This window comes from Ascaphus truei, chromosome 1, assembly GCF_040206685.1.
Source record: "Ascaphus truei isolate aAscTru1 chromosome 1, aAscTru1.hap1, whole genome shotgun sequence".
Classification (NCBI taxonomy): Eukaryota; Metazoa; Chordata; class Amphibia; order Anura; family Ascaphidae; genus Ascaphus; species Ascaphus truei.
In genome coordinates, this window is record NC_134483.1 from 416,849,815 (window position 1) to 416,866,459 (window position 16,645).

General features: G+C 43.0%; 1 protein-coding gene across 6 annotated transcripts in view; it reads right to left on the bottom strand.

The window, feature by feature from the left end:
- The window catches only part of IL15 (interleukin 15), a 75,551-nt gene that overhangs the window by 15,642 nt on the left and 43,264 nt on the right, over positions 1-16,645 (bottom strand). For 5 of the 6 annotated variants that reach the window (XR_012803901.1, XM_075614685.1, XM_075614702.1 and 2 more), the window contains 3 exons: positions 12,109-12,184; positions 5,750-5,791; positions 1,716-1,865 (listed from right to left, as the gene is read on the bottom strand). Coding sequence is in view for 5 of the 6 variants with exons in the window: in XM_075614685.1 (XP_075470800.1) it covers positions 1,716-1,865; positions 5,750-5,791; positions 12,109-12,184 (268 nt within the window). In the remaining variant the exon portion in view is untranslated. The remainder of the gene's footprint in view (positions 1-1,715; positions 1,866-5,749; positions 5,792-12,108; positions 12,185-16,645) is intronic. The other variant, XM_075614692.1, reaches the window with a different exon arrangement.

The window sequence follows — 16,645 nt, forward strand, 5'->3', positions numbered from 1 at the left end:
CAATTACATTCAATAGTAACACTGCGCAGGTATACAGTATGTCAGTGTCAGTATTTACTGAGCCACCCAATCCTGGGTACAGTATGTTGGCTTTGTAATGGTGCCAGAACACAGTGGGAGCTTGTTGTGTACAAACTGTTGCAGGCCTGTACGTCAAAGAGTGCTTCAATACCGCTGTGCTTTGTAGCCGTTGGGGGTCCCTTCTGACAGTACTCAAAACACCTAGTCACATCCTGACTGGGATCAGCTGATTCTACTGCCACGTGTACTTGTGCACTCTCGACAATTTGCAGACGAACCTAATTGCCCTCAACTTCGTGCAGATATGACTCCATCATGGCCGTCCCCCTTTTAATAGCTCCTCTCCCTCTTAGTCCCACCTCTGCCACAGTCTTTATCATTGGCTGCTATCATGTCCATCAATAGTCACATGTCCATAGCACATTGGAGGGGAACCTGCTGGGGAGCAGTGTGAGTATGTGCATTGCATCACACAGGGGGTTATACATATAAGGTACTTGGCCTGACATACCTGACAACTAAGCATTCCACATTTGGGTAACTGAGTGCATTTTAAAGCGGCTTTCCTGCCTATCTCCTCACTAGAGGAGAACCTTAACTAGTCACTGTTAAATAGCATTTGAACATTTTATTTTGCAAAAATAACACATGTAACCCCGTGTCCACCCCCCTTTCCCCCCAATCTCACATAGGGTCTCCTAGGGGAAATGCTACTCCAGTTACATGGCTCTGTGTGGTGCAAACCTGCTGGTAACAGGGGGCCCTGAGTCTCCCGCATGGTGTTATAGGGGACTGACAGGACAGGCTTCTGGGATCTTGCCCAAATTCTACTCATAGGTGCAGCTCCTCCATCTTGTGCAGCTCCCAGCTGTATGGGGTAAGGTCTCTGCAAAAGAACACATCCTCCTCTTCCAAATATACTTCAGTCTCAGGCAGGAGGTATTTAAAAAAATGTACGGATGCTTTATTTTATTTTCCTTCTTCAGCAGCCACAATCACAGCAGTTTTTCTAAGGGTATCCACCCTTAGGATGTCCCTGAACTCACTCCCAGCCAAGGGCACCAAGAGTGGTTCTTACACTTCACCTATTCCCTGGAGGAATAGGAGGTATGGTTAACCCACACTCCCTGGAGGGAGGCCTCAAGCCTGACAGAGCCCTGACAGCTTGGTACGGGTAACCATGCTCCTCTCACGGTAGGGACAGACTGTCTAAATCAGGAAGCACAGTGCATTAAGTACAGCTCCAGTAAGCACCACCCCTGTGTCTAATTGAACACAAGGCCTGATGACACTACCTTCACAGACTCACTGCACTGCTTGTGTGGGGAAAACCTGTGATTACTCCTGGCAACCTGCCCTTACCAGGTATCAGCCAGGTAGAGGGCCGACCTATAGCCCCAAACTACCCAGGGCTACACACATAATTAGCATAAACTTTTTTAGTCTTGGAAGCTTAGTCCTTCTAATACTGAATATATTCTGAAGTATTGAAGCATGGAATAAATACCAATGTTAATTTAGTTTAGACTTTCAATCAAATATACAGTACTGTAGACTGGAAGAGATAATTAAAATAATGATACACAGAAGATTACAGTGTAAGTCTATTTTAATATCTAATTGTCGGCTATTTCATTATAAATATTATTTTGTTAATATACAGTGGAGTAGACTAAATAAAGCATGACACGTACCTTCTTTGACACATTTAAATTCAAACGCAATTGTTTCAAATTATGTTTCACTTCCTTTTGTGCAACCTCGGTCTTCAAAATACCTATCTCTTGTACAAGCACTTCCAGCTCCCGAACATAACATAGAAGTACAAATTTACTGCAATTATCCTGAAATATAAAGGGTAAGAGAATTAATAATGATCTTCATTCCCAAATTGTCAGTAACTGTACTAATGACATATTTTCCTGCACATAAACAGAACTACTCATTCATTATATAAAAAATAAGAACCTACAGTTGTGTGAAAAAGAAAGTACACCCTCTTTGAATTCTACGGTTTTACATATCAGGACATAATAACAATCACCTGTTCCTTAGCAGGCCTAAAATTACAGTAGGTAAATACAGACTCAGATGAACAACAACACATGACATATTACACCGTGTCATGATTTATTTAACAAAAATAAAGCCAAAATGGAGAAGCTATGTGTGAAAAACTAAGTACACCCTTACTGCTTCCATAGGAATTAAGATGCTAATTTGCAGACAGATGCTGCTAAACAAATGCCCTTGATTAATTGATCATCAGCAAGTGTGACCACCTTTATAAAAGCTGAAGTTTTTGCAGTTTGCTTGTCTGGAGCATTCAGGTGTGTGTTAACACAATGCCAAGGAGGAAAGACATCAGCAATGATATTAGAGAAGCAATTGTTGCTGCCCATCAATCTGGGAAGGGTTATAAGGCCATTTCCAAACAATTTAAAGTCCATCATTCTACAGTGAGAGAGATTATTCAAAAGTGGAAAACATTCAAGACAGTTGCCAATCTTCCCAGGAGTGGACGTCCCAGCAAATTCACCCAAAGGTCAGACCGTGCAATGCTCAGAGAAATTGCAAAAAACCCAAGAGTTACATCTCAGACTCTAGAGGCCTCAGTTAGCATGTTAAATGTTAAAGTTCATGAGTACAATTAGAAAAAGACTGAACAAGTATGGTTTGTTTGGAAGGATTGCCAGCAGAAAGCCTCTTCTCTCTAAAAAGAACATGGCAGCACGGCTTAGGTTTGCAAATTTGCATCTGAACAAACCTCAAGACTTCTGGAACAATGTCCTTTGGACAGACGAGACCAAAGTGGAGATGTTTGGCCATAATGCACAGCACCACGTTTGGTGAAAACCAAACACAGCATATCAGCACAAACACCTCATACCAACTGTCAAGCACGGTGGTGTAGGGGTGATGATTTGGGCTTGTTTTGCAGCCACAGGACCTGGGAACCTTGCAGTCATTGAGTCGACCATGAACTCCTCGGTATACCAAAGTATTCTAGAGTCAAATGTGAGGCCATCTGTCCAACAGCTAAAGCTTGGCCGAAATTGGGTCATGCAACAGAACAACGATCCCAATCACACCAGCAAATCTACAACAGAATGGCTGAAAAAGAAAATAATCAAGGTGTTGCAGTGACCCAGTCAATGTCCAGACCTCAACCCGATTGAAATGCTGTGGCTGGACCTTAAGAGAGCTGTGCATAAAAAAATGCCCACAAATCTCAATGATCTGAAGCAACGTTGTAAAGAAGAGTGGGCCACAATTCCTGCATAACGATGTGAGAGACTGATAAAGTCATACAGAAAACGATTACTTCAAGTTATTGCTGCTAGAGGTGATTCTACAAGCTATTGAATCATAAGGTATACAGTACTTAGTTTTTCACACATGGCTTCTTCATTTTTGCTTTATTTTTGTTAAGTAAATCATGACACGGTATAATATGTCATGTGTTGTTGTTCATCTGTGGTTGTATTTACCTCATTTTAAGACCTGCTAAGGAACAGATGATTGTTATTATGTCCTATATAAAAAAACATAGAATTCAAAGAGGGTCTACTTACTTTTTCACACAACTGTATAACCGATGGTCTAACAAGCATCAGGATAACAAAACCTTTCAAACAGTACTTTCCTATCCCATGCGAAGTTAGGCCGCAATTATAGTGGCAGCGACGTGCATGCACGGTTCGAACAACAGACCTCTTCTCTATGAGGCCGCCCATAGAGTGCGCGAGCGAAGAAACATGACCGTGCGTGCAATTCTTGAGAAGACACTTTTGTGCTTGTCTTGCAATGGCTGGGTCACGTGTGGGGTTCAGCCAATGAGGGCGAACCACTCACGTAACGTCACAGCCATGTCTCCACCACGCCTCTCCCACACCTCGGACCTCAGTGCATGTTTCGCGCGAGCGATAGGCGCTCGTGACATCATGCGCTCTGTCGCCCATTCGGCCACTGTAGTAGCGGCCTTAGCTTTGAATACACACAAAACCTGTGTCTAACTGTAGGAATTAAACATAATTAACCTGTGTGGTGCTACAGAGGCATGCAATGCTTCTGACAGGGATTAGTAAACACATTGATATGTTCAAATCCACTGCACGTGTACTAGTGTTTTTCATCTTCAAAATGGTCTCTGTACAAAAAGATACATTATGGAAATCTCAAAGCCATTATTTTATTAAGAGAAGGTACATAAACTTTGTTTATGTAACCCTCCTCCTATTGGGGTTACTGTAGAGGGTTAAAGAGGAAGATAGTTATCTGCCAATGACCAGACAGGAGCCTATCTCCGCCCCTTTTCTTGTCCAGAGACAAGGGGGGAGGGGGGTGACAAAAGAGAGAAGAGCTGGAGGATTCCAGAGCCGTTGGAAACAGAGAGATGCTGAAAGCAGAGATCAAGTAAGGATCTAAGCTGTGATTAGTTAGATTTAGAAAGGAAGTATTGTTATTATTCTACAGTACAGGGAAGTGTCCCTTATAGCGAGGCCCTTAGTATAGGGAGTGAAAGCAAAACGAGGAAGTGTCCCTTAGGCAGCACTTATAGTGCTGGCGACATCACGACAAAACAAATGTATTGCCGCCGTTGCGTGCACTTATAGTAAGCGCAACGCGACGGAAAGCGAATTACAACTTTCGCTCGCGGCGACAGGTGACGTCATCCTTCGCGCGCACTATAAGCGCGGCTTTATAGAGAGGCGATTAGTATGGGAAGCTAAAGCAGATCAGGGAAGTGTCCCTCACAACGGAGACCTTAGGAAAGGAGCTAAAGAAGAACGCTATCACAAGAGGGCTGCACTGCATAAAGCCCTGGGACTGATTTGATGCAAGTCCCCTTATAGTACTAGTTATTGCACTGTACTTTGGGTAGGATACTAAAGTGATGGAGCATTGTGTCAGCAAGAAGCATCACCACCTGGCAACCCTATGTCCACAACCAACAACAAACCCCATCATGCAAAGCATAGCATTGCATGTAGACATAAATGCCCTCCTTGGAGTGTTCGTGATTACTAGGCCCAGTGGAATGGGTATTGTTTGAGAGAGAACTTTTGAACTCAATTTATTAAAGCAGATGTCTTTACTTTTATGTCTGAAGCACTTATTCCCATGATCTGTTATTTATATTATCTGTTATTTATTTGATTACCACATGTATTACTACTGTGAAGCGATATGTACATTAATGGCGCTATATAAATAAAGACATACAATACAATACAGATGTACAAATGTTTTCATTCAATTTTTAACATGTTTGAGACACTGACCTCTCTCATTAATGTGGTGTAGAAGTTTGAGAAATATTGCAGATATTTGCCTGCAACGCCCTAACCATTTAATACAGAATATCACAAACTCTCATAGGATTTAATGAAAATATTGGCATTTATCCCAATACAGTGTATATAATGCCAGAGCAGGCAATGGCATGAGATACAGTACAATGGAAGGTGAGAGAAGAAGCAAATATTATGGTATCCATGAAGATGCCTGAATATTGGTTTAAGGACTACTACTAAAAATATTTAACATTAAATAGCATAAGACATTAGCTGTAAAAGAAGCTAATTGGAAGTATGGAAGAATCTATAGTATAAAAGTCACTTGATCATGCTCGTGATAGCGAATGCACCCTTGAAATGATCCCTAATTGAAATAATAATAGCTACTCTATGCACTTAGTGATAATATGTTCAATACAAGTACTTACAATAGAATTGGCCTCGGCAGTATATAGCATTAAAGTGGTGTCCTAAAAAAAGGGGAGACAATGAGTAAAACCACTAGGCAGTAGACATTGGGCCTCATGCAGAGAGCAGCGAATTTTAAAATTGGCGAATTTATTAAAAAGTAGCTTTTTTGGAGAGTTTTATTCTCCATATGCAGAAAAGTGTGAATTCTGCTATGTTTAACATGGATGCGTCTGGCGAGTTTAAATTGGCGAGATGCGCGCTTCAGAAACTTGTAAAAACAAATGCGCGCCTTTTTTTTTCCCTTTGCAATGGCCGCGAGCGGCAGCTTCTTGCCAATTTTTTCTGGCGAGGGAAAAAGGAGACAATAGCGCCATTTTATTGGCGCGAACAGCCGCTAGATGCCGTTCGCGGCTCTCTGCATTAGGATATTTGTAAAACTGGCGAGATTGAGGTTTTCGCCAGCCGCGAGGCGAGTTTTACAAATAGAAAAGAAAAATTGGCGCGTTTTTCGGAAATCTCCATTTTCTGCTGTTTTCTGCGCGATTATCTCCAAAAAATGGCGAATTTCGAAAATTCGCTGCTCTCTGCATAGGCCCCATTATATGTACAATATGTGCACTCAAAACAATGGCTAGAAATTTGCCCAGGTTTAAATTTGGAAAATCACAGCAGTACTGTACATTTCTTTCTAAAAACATTTGCACTTGAGTAGCAAAGCCTGGTCAGTAACTCAAATAAGAAAGTATGCCCCAAGACCAGCATTTTGTTTTTAATTAAATAATAACAACTTTAATAAAAACTTTATTTCATATAGAACTTTTCTCCCAATGGGACTCAAAGTGCTTCACAATTACACTATAGCACGCGGTATGCAGCATTGTACAGGCACAGGCCATGCCAAGATGAGCTTACAATATATTATTTCTTTTTGGTGCCTGAGGCACAGGGAGATAAAGTGATTTGCTAAAAGTCACAAGGAGCTGACACTGATATTTGAACCAGGCCACCTTGCTTCAAACTCAGTGTCATTGTTTGCAGTCAGTGGGCTTATTCTAGTAGCTTCTACATTTGACTTAACGCATCTAAAGTACACTTTACAAATGATTTTTCACGTTTTGCTATTCTATAAGCCATTATCGTAATGAAGGGGGTATCAGTGTCAGACCCAACAGGATTAGACCCAACAACACTGCCATTCGGGGAAGCAGCTCTAACATTGGACGAAGGTTAAAAAAAAAATCAATGCTACAAAACATTCATGGTTAAAGAAAAAACTTTGACAAAATCGATATGGATACAGTATATGATATAATAAATCAAGTCCTTCCAGGTGAAGCAAAGAAATAATATTACGTCCAGTACATGAGTAAGGCAGGGATGCAAGTCTATAGTGAGCCTGTGAAGGGGTGTGACTCAGCCAGAAACCGGGACTCGCTGAGATAGCAATAAACCCAGGTTCTTCTGGCTAGTGCCCCAATGATAATGCTCTGAACCACAAAATGAGCCTTTTAGAGACAAATATCTTCAAGGAGTGATAGTATAATGTATGTACTGTAATGTCCCAACACGGGAAATGGAATGGCTGTACTCATAGAAAGTATTTGTTCAGGGGGGAGTCTGAGGCGTGCATTCTGCTGGAAACGCAGTAGTTCAGGAGCAAAATATGTAGCAATCTATAAAAACAACATTAAGCATTTATATGATGCAATAAGTGTACCTCAACTATAGTATATGAAAACCATCTCCGATACTAGAATGAAATAAAAAAATAAAATAACATAAAGAACCCACCTGAAAATAATAACAAAAAGGGCCAGAGATATGTGTATAAATATCAAAGCGCATTAAAGCTAATGGGCATTGTCATCCCTAATCAATCCCTAATTAGACTATGGAAAAACTAAAATACATGTCAAATACATGTATCCAAATGTAACCCCCTGTTACTAATACCTGTAACCTCACAGGAGGCCTGAGATTCTGCTTCTGAGAGCCTGGGGTGAGCCCTCTTTCTCACCTATGAGGATCCCAGCGTAGGCGGGATTTGCTCTCCATAGGAACCAATACAATAGCAATAATACTATCACACCAAGGTATCATATAACTTGTATTTACTATACACAGTGCAATGCAACAATCACACACACAAATGATAACACACACACCCTGGGGTAGCTAGCACCAAATAACCATGAGGTGCCTGTGCACCTGTATACTGGTGTCCAACAACACTACCTTCCCCAGCTATATGTCCCAGGGCAGCACTACCCTCCCTTGGCCTGATGGTACATGTTGGGTACCTTCCTGGGTACTCCAGAATCCAGGTGCAGCTTGTGGACGTGTGCTGAAGCAGGACCCACGCAGCGGGCCTCCAACCGCAATTCCCCTCTCTCCTAAGGCCCCGGTTTCAGTGGCACTGCTCCTGACAGAGATCAGCGAAATGCGTAGAGCCTGAACAGTGAGCTGCTATCCCAAGCTGAGAGGACCACCTGCCGTACAGCTGTCTCCTCCCCTGAGAAACCAGAAATAGTCAAGACACCGGCGGATGTGACGTAAGACGCCATCCGATGCTATCCAACTGTGGGAGACATTGAAGACAGACGGCCCGCTACCATACCTCTCTCGCGTGAGATCCTTGTACAGCTTACTATTTTCTGATGTGCCTGTTTATATTGTACACATTGTGAGTACATATATTGTAGTTTTTTCATCCTTTTATAAACATTTTTATTGGTCTGCACTATTGGTTCTCTCCATTTTTTTTCTCCTTTCCTGAGTCATACCTCGAGACTACCTACATCCTCCAGAGTACCTGTTGTCTTGTCTCCTGTTATCGCTGGTTTACAACTTACCTCTTGTAAGTAGGTTCTTCACATGGGCCAAGACTTGTTCCCTTTTCATCTATCTTTTGTGTGACAGTATTGCACTAGATATCTTTCTTTTCTTTTGGGGTGTTCCTGACATATGCTCGCTTCATATCCTGGATGTGTCAGTGGGGGGAAGATGACAGCTTTGTTGCACATGCTCAGTCACTGTTCTGAAGCTTCTGCCAGGCTACCTATGGTGCTGGCGGAGCATGCCCATTGGCCTGGGATAAAATTCCCATGCAGTGATTCGCTGCAGACTGACAGGATGGACTTTTGGGAGTTTTTAAAGTAATGCAGTTAGTCAGAGAGTTAGATTCATCAGTTCCATCTAAGAGTTCCATCTAAGTTTTTCATGAGTCCATCAGTTCCATCTTGTGTGATTCACCTGAGATTCAGTTCCATTTGAGAAGTTCCAGCTCTGAGTAAATCTCCTAAATTTCTCAGAGGCCAAGTGACCTGAATTCAACAGCAAGAGGCCACAGGAAGGAAAAGTGACCGGGAATTATTTTGCTGTGTGTTTGCAACTAGAAAAGATTAGTTTTGTTATCCAGTTTCCAAAGTAAGTGTGTCTTTTTCCTGTAATTTGTGTAACATGGTTAGGTACGTTCGTTATGTGAATAAACGCAATTTATTTTTAATCTCTCTGCTTTTCTCAATCAATGCTCCCGGTAATTAAAAGTCTTAATAAGCTTGGTCTACCGTGACACACAGTGTCCCCCAGAATCCTGGTTGTCGGCCCCAAGTATCCCAGTCCCATTTCCGCCACATGTATAATGTTCCCATAAGGTTAATAAGTTTATAAAGCAGTGTAATATGTTTTATACATTGTGTATTAATCTCTATACAGACATTCCAGGCAATGTAAGTAGGAGCCGGGATGTCTGCACAGAGATTGGGGATCAAAGAGGAGAAGGGAAGTCCAGAGGTGTTGAAACAGTTTGGTGAGCGGGGAAGGGCAGAGTACTAGGACTCCCCACCGGGAAGATACTTGGTTTGCCAGACCTAGTAGAGCCTTCCCAGCAAGAGGCAATGGGCTGGCTGGGGAAAGCTGCTGCTCGTAGGCACTGTTCCCATTGGCCAGTTCATATTTCCCGCTCGCTTGGCTTTTTGAGCCAGCTTGACACGTCCCCATCCTTGTACGTAGCCAGCCTGACGAGCCTCTATTCTGATTGGCTGGTGGAGTTACGATCCGTTCTGTTTGGTCACCAGTCTCCTTTCCATGTTAAGCATAGGACAGCTGGGTCTATGTGTAAGGAGACTGCCCGATCAGAGAACAAGACGATTTCAGGCTTGGGTCGGTGAGGCGCTGGCGGGCATTTCAAAGTTGCTCTGTTGCGAATAGCAGAGCAACCAGCTTCGTTTTTAGACGGAGAAGCCTGCCTAGCTGATACCAAGTTTTAAAGATGCGGCCAAGTTCTGAGCGGAGAACGAAGCAGGAAAGCACTGCGGCTCTCACAAAAACAGTACCGCGTGTTCCGGGACATGAGTCGGACAGGGTAAGCCTTCCTGAAGCGGGCGCCCTGCACCTGGTTGAGGCTAGATATTCACCCCAGTGCCCCAGTTAAGTGTGTTTTACCTGTATTTTGTGTATCTTTTGTAAGTCTGCGTGTTTCACCCGAATAAACCTCATTTTATTCCACTATCTTGTCTGCCTAATGAATCCTTAATGGTAAAAAGCGTTAAAAGTACTGGTCTCCCGTGACACTCACTTTATGGCAACTTGAACACTTTATGATTCTTTTTGCTGCATTTTGCAGCATAAGTCCCATTGCAGTTTTTTGGCACCGTTTTGCATATGCTGCGTCCATAGAGGGCATAATCAGTAAGACATGCACTGTAAATTAGAGTTTATCTTGACAAAGGTTCGCAAGCGGATCAAAACATTGATGCATGTGCAATACATGTTATTATCTTTGGAACACCAGTTTTGATCTACCTGTGGCACCGCTTCCAGCGGGGGCATTGTTCCTGTGCACCCATGGCGGTTTCTTACCTGGTATCGTGAGTGCACCTATTTTGGACTGCTTATGTGACCATGTTCCCCCTTGGGTCCCCCGTTGGCTCCGCTTCCCCCTGCTGCGACCGGGGAGAGTGCGGCGTGTCTGGAAGGCTGCAGTAGCGCGGTGGCGGGCTGTGTGCACCCGAGTGAGTGCAGGTGAGTTGCGTGTGCGTCCGGAGGGGCGACCGGGTCGCTGGAGGCTCCTGGCGGCTCCCTTTGCAGGGAGTCGCCATCTTTGTAGTATCTGCGCATGTGCAGTGTTCGGCATGCACGGCGGCCATTAGGAGAATAGATCCGCTGGGGACTACAACACACAGCAGCCAATAGGGCACCAGGATGCTCCTGTCAGGGAATTGATACATTTGGCACGCTGAAGAGACCACGCCAGTCAGAGCTGGGACAAGGAAAGGGTAGGGTGTGTGTGCAGGGTTTATGTGGCCCCGACTCCCCTATAAAGTTTGTGGTTGCTACAGGGACAGGCCCTTAGACATGGACACTGCCCCATTTAGCAATTATAGTGTCAGGGACACAGAAAGATGCCCTGCAGCAGTTGCTGCCTGTGGTCGGTGACCAGACCACCGCAAGGCACAGAGCAGAGACTATCTTCACGGTGTGACCCTCCATCTGGATACCACCCCACGTGGAGGCGGACTCTTCGCTGACGACGACGGTGTGGGACCGGATGGCCCCCTTGTCTTCAGTTGGCGCAACCGGGCGCTTGAGCTTCTGGCAGGTATCTTCAAGTGCACCAACAAATCACACTTTAGTTGTGGGCAGCGCTGTAGCATACATTGGGTGGGTTGACTCTTGTAGACATCAGGGTGGTTGGGTGCCCATGGGCACCTCAGTACTTTGGGGGGATATCGCATCTTCCTTATCGCATATTCCTTTTTCATATGAATGCAGTAAACTATTATCTATATCAGTGTGTGTATTATTGCATTGGGTCCTGTGACGGGGTTATCCAACATAGTAGGATCCCGCACAGGTGAAGGCGCTGTCACCAGATGGATACGGTACACCCCAGACTCCCAGCAGCGGAGGTTCAGGCCTCCTGTGAGCCACAGGTAACGCACCACACACACGTAGTAGCCGCCATACCTCCCATAGGGGGGGGAACTGCGCTACACTTATAACATTGTACATTTTCTTGCTGCTGTGCTTTTGACCTCAACCCCCTACAGCTCCACAGGCTTTTACTCCTTCCTTGCTGGAGCATCTGTACTGCACCACTTGTAAGTCTGTCAGAAGGTGCACAGCAGGAATGAACCCTAGTCCATTCTACTATTATTTAATCTATTCATATATTTGTATTTAACTTTTTCGTGTATACCAATGCTTTAATATTTTATAACAATAAACATCTGAAAGATACAGAAACAGTTCTTTCACACCAACAGTATTACTACTACCAACTACTGTACCTGTACTAACTGTGTTATCATGTATACAATAAAAGACATTAATTCCCTGAGAAAAAAAGAGAGAGCAAGTTCTAAAAATTACTTACATTGTGTTTAATTTTCTCCAACTGATCCAGACATTCTGGCCAATGTACCCTACGGGTCGGAGTCCCGGACATACAGCTGTAAATAAAACAAAGGTGCACATAAAAGCACAAGTGTGCACGTAGACAAAATGCCAAACTAAGACAGACTAGGGCAGCTCCAAAACTGACCTGAGTGATGCAAAGGGTGTTTCACTTAATTTCAATGTATTGAAGCGCGTTGTATAATTGTTGTCTTTATTGACATTATTTACATCAGTAATCCATATGGGGATTGATTATGTGGAGCAATATAAGATGATACGGGGAACATTTCTCCCTCTTTTTTTTTTTGTTTCAAATTTTTTTTATTAGGCATTAGAACATTTCACAAAATTACAGGTGCATAAAATATTTTGGCCTAATACAAGTTTTTCACATTTTAGTTGGTGTTGGGGAAAAGCCTCAACGTCCCCCTGACCCTCCGGGGTCTGCAGGGATGGCGTGAGTGTAGAAACAGAAAAGGGAAAGAGGGGGTAGAGAGGGTGGAGGGGGGGGCGGCGGCAGGGGGCATTGCCCCCCTTCTCCTCGGCTTCCACGACTAGGGTCCCTGTTCTATCTTGATTCCTTTTCTATTGTTATGAGGTGTTTCAGCGCTGGAGTGCCATTTGGGTCAACAATGAGTCCCATGTCTTATAGAAAGAGGCAGTGGACCTTTTCAAAAAGGCTGAAAGTCTCTCCATTTCCATCACCTCTTGAACCCTTTTTTTTACTGTTTGTTTAGAGGGGGGAGACACCTTCTTCCAGGCGGCTGCCACCGCACACCTAGCCACTGTGAGAATGAAGGAGACTAATTTGCCTGTTGGTCGGTCCAGTGTTTCTAAGGGCTTGGCCAACAGGTAGGTCAGCGGGTCAATGGGTATTGTGAGGTCTGTGACTTCTTTTATAAATTTTTGTATAGTTTCCCAGTATTTCTGAATTTCCGGACATGTCCACCAGATATGGGCCATGTCCCCCTTTTGACCGCAGCCTGTCCAACATAGATCGGAAGCCAGGGGGTAGATTTGATTTATTCTAACTGGGGTAAGATACCAGCGAAACAGTATTTTATATATGTTTTCTTTGATTGTGGTACATATGGAAGTTCCCGAGGCTGTTTCCCAAATACTTTCCCAATCCTCTCGGTCTATAACTATATTCAATTCTGCTGCCCAATGCAGCATGTATTCTTGGGTGGGGGCTTCTATTGCCCTCTCTAGTTCTGCACAAATTTGCGTTATGAGACCTTTCTGGTGGCCTGTTTCTCTACAGAGCCGCTCAAAACCAGTGAGAGGGGGAAATTCCAACGTTGGGGATAATGTTTGAATAAAGTGTGGCATTTTTAGGTATTTGAAGACGTTCAACCCTACTATTTCATATTTGGTTTGTAAACTTTGGAAACTCAGGAACTGCCCAAAACTCAGGAGGTCGGCAATTACCTTGATGTTTTTTGTTTTAAATTGGTCGAATTGTCTGGGCTCACATCCAGGTGGGAATTTTGGATTTTTATAAATTGGTGTAAGTTGAGAATGAGGTACTGTGAGCTTAAACTTAAATTTGCATTTCGTCCATTTCTCCCATGTGTGTCTCATCGGGCCTAATTTGAATTTGTTATTCTGCATGTCCTCCCTGCTCTTTCTCCCTCTTTTAAAGAAAAAAAACATTTATATTTCTGGGCATGAGCTGACATTATTTTAGCTCATCTAAGAATATTACATAAATTCTATTGAATACTTGCTACATTTGAAGCAGATGCTACAGGAAAACAAAGAAGGGCCTATTCTAGCAGCTGCGATAAGTGCATAGCCATGTGGAAAGTAGTGCTTTTCACACAGAATAGCATGTGGCTGTATTCTAAAAACCTTTCTTGCATGTCCAAACCAAGTGAGAAATACTTTTTTTTTACGCAATTTCCTTACGGCTCTGCAAATCCGTGCAATATCCGGGAGAAGGAGTGGCTCAGTGAGTAAAGACACTGACTGACACTGAGATTGCTGCAGGGGAGCCTGGTTCAATTCCCGGTGTCAGCTCTTTGTGACCTTGGGCAAGTCACTTTATCTCCCTGTGCCTCAGGCACCAAAAACATAGATTGTAAGCTCTACGGGGCAGGGACTGTGCCTGCAAAATGTCTCTGTAAAGCGCTGCATACAATTAGCAGCGCTATACAAGAACATGCTAAAAAAAAAAAAAAAAAAATATTGTCAAAATGTCTCAATCTCTCACATTTGATCATTCACTGCTGTTCTAGCACCACGGTTAAGACAAAAATGCAACAGCGCGTGAAAATACTTGCAAATGTTATCTCACCACCTCAAGGGTGGCGAGATTGTCCCTATAGATGTGAGGTTGCCTGTTTTTACGCTGTTGGGCAAGAACTCCCTAATTCAATTAATTGAATTACCTTTTTAATGCACTTGTCAAACTTTCAAATGATATGGATGTAGTGAATAGGTTGTCATTTGTTTGTACATTATGTATGTTAAATGATCAGCATTGTCTGTGCTTCATACACATGCACTTTTCTAACTTTTTCCTGACCTGAGGGCCTTTAATCTTTCTGTGTGGATTATTGATATAATAGTGTATGATTTTGTATGATTTTTTCCTCCCCTAAAATTAACAAAAACAAATTCTGGAGAGTTAACAATCAACGTTTCGGCGGTTGAAGACCATTCGTCAGGTGCAATTACAGCCATCACCCACCTGACAAAGGGGGTGTGACCCGCAAAACGTTGTGTTTTCTCTGAAAAAGAGAACTATTTGAAAAGTCGTTCTGACTACATAGGATTTGTTTTTCAGTGCAATCAATTAAATGTTTATATACAGTATATACACATACACACTATACCCTCAAATCCTTATCTCACTGCCTCAAAGTGGCAGGAAGGTGGCAATGGGTATTCAGGAAGATGTATAGTGGCACCTCTGCTGGTTGGTTTAACCATACTATGGAAGCTGGAACAATATACCCGGCTAAGTGGGAAATGTATTTGCCAACATACAAAGGAGGGCAGCAGGGCCATTAAGGCCTCAACCTCAAATTATGTAATACTCCGAAAAACAATGGCCCTTATTCTCCGGATGCTGGATTGTCCCCGTGTTTTGACAGCGTTCAGGAAGAAGACACGAAGACAGAGGGTGTAAGGAATCCCTGGAGGTTAAACGAAAATCATTCAATTCTCAATCGGGCTACCTACAGCTGCCAAATTCTCTCCAGTGAAGCAGCACTGCAAGAACTGAAATACAAACTTGAAAAGATTAAAAGGGATATTGTTGGTCTTCATGATATATGTTCTATCCTAGGCTTCCTGAGGCTCAGTAAGCTTTGACAGGCCCTTAAACTCACCCCCTTCTGCAAAATAGAGTCCTCTTTGAATTTCTGATAAACTTTATTTACAAGTACAAACAGAAATGTAATAGAAATCTTTTGGGGATGCATAAATTAGGAGAAGGTGAAAAAACAATACAGGTAGTACTCGCTATCCAACGTTTCACTTTACAACAAATGGCATATCCAACGCTTTACAATTCAACCCTATGGTCCGTTTTTCGACGCCGGAATGCGTTATCCGACACCTGAATGCGTTATCCAATGCTCACCGCCCCTGATTAACATGGGACTCACTTTATAACGGTTTCACTATCCAACGCTACTTCCAGAACGGATTCCATTGGATAACCGAGGACTGCCTGTATTGTCACAGGGAGAACAGTTGGGGGAGACCACTTATCTGTGGCTGTAAGCTTGAAAGAACTAATGCAGGCTGGCCAAGCAGGAAACAGGACAGGCCTGGCCAAGTGCTATGGAGGGAGGAACATACCAAAATGCTAGAGATCTGGGAAGAGTAGTTGCTGAGGCAACAGGCTGAATGACAGTTATCATAAACTTTACATAGCATAAAAGGAGACAGAAACTAGGGTAAAGGTAACTGAGAAACAGGAGCAAAAAACACAGAGCTGAAGACAGAACAATGTCAGAAGAAAAAATATGACGGTCTCATTGAGCTCAAAAGTGGACACCTATTACAACAGAGGTACAGAAAATAGAAGAATCAGTGGAGTAGGCTTCATCATTAAAAAGAGATGGAGAAACAACATAGTGGAGTATGAAAGCTCATTGGAAAGAGTAGCACGAATTGGCATTCGGTTGACAAAGAGATACAGGATTCAAATTTAAGTGTATGCCCCAACATCAAGTCACAGAGACAATAAAGTGTAAGACGTCTACTACGAAATCAACCAACTTAACAACAAATGAAATTGTCATCTCAAGATCATTAAGGGAGACTTCAATGCAGATTCGTGCCCAGCAGAAAGATGAAGCATCAGTTGGTAAGTATGGTTATGATAACAGGAATAAATGTGGAGACAGATTGATATAATTTGCAGAATGTGAAAACTTTTAAATTATGAATTCATTATTCAAGAAGAATCCAAATAGAAAATGGACATGGAGTGGACGCAATGGAATTAAGAATGAAATGGACTATATCCTAGATAATAAACACGATTGAAGACTGCA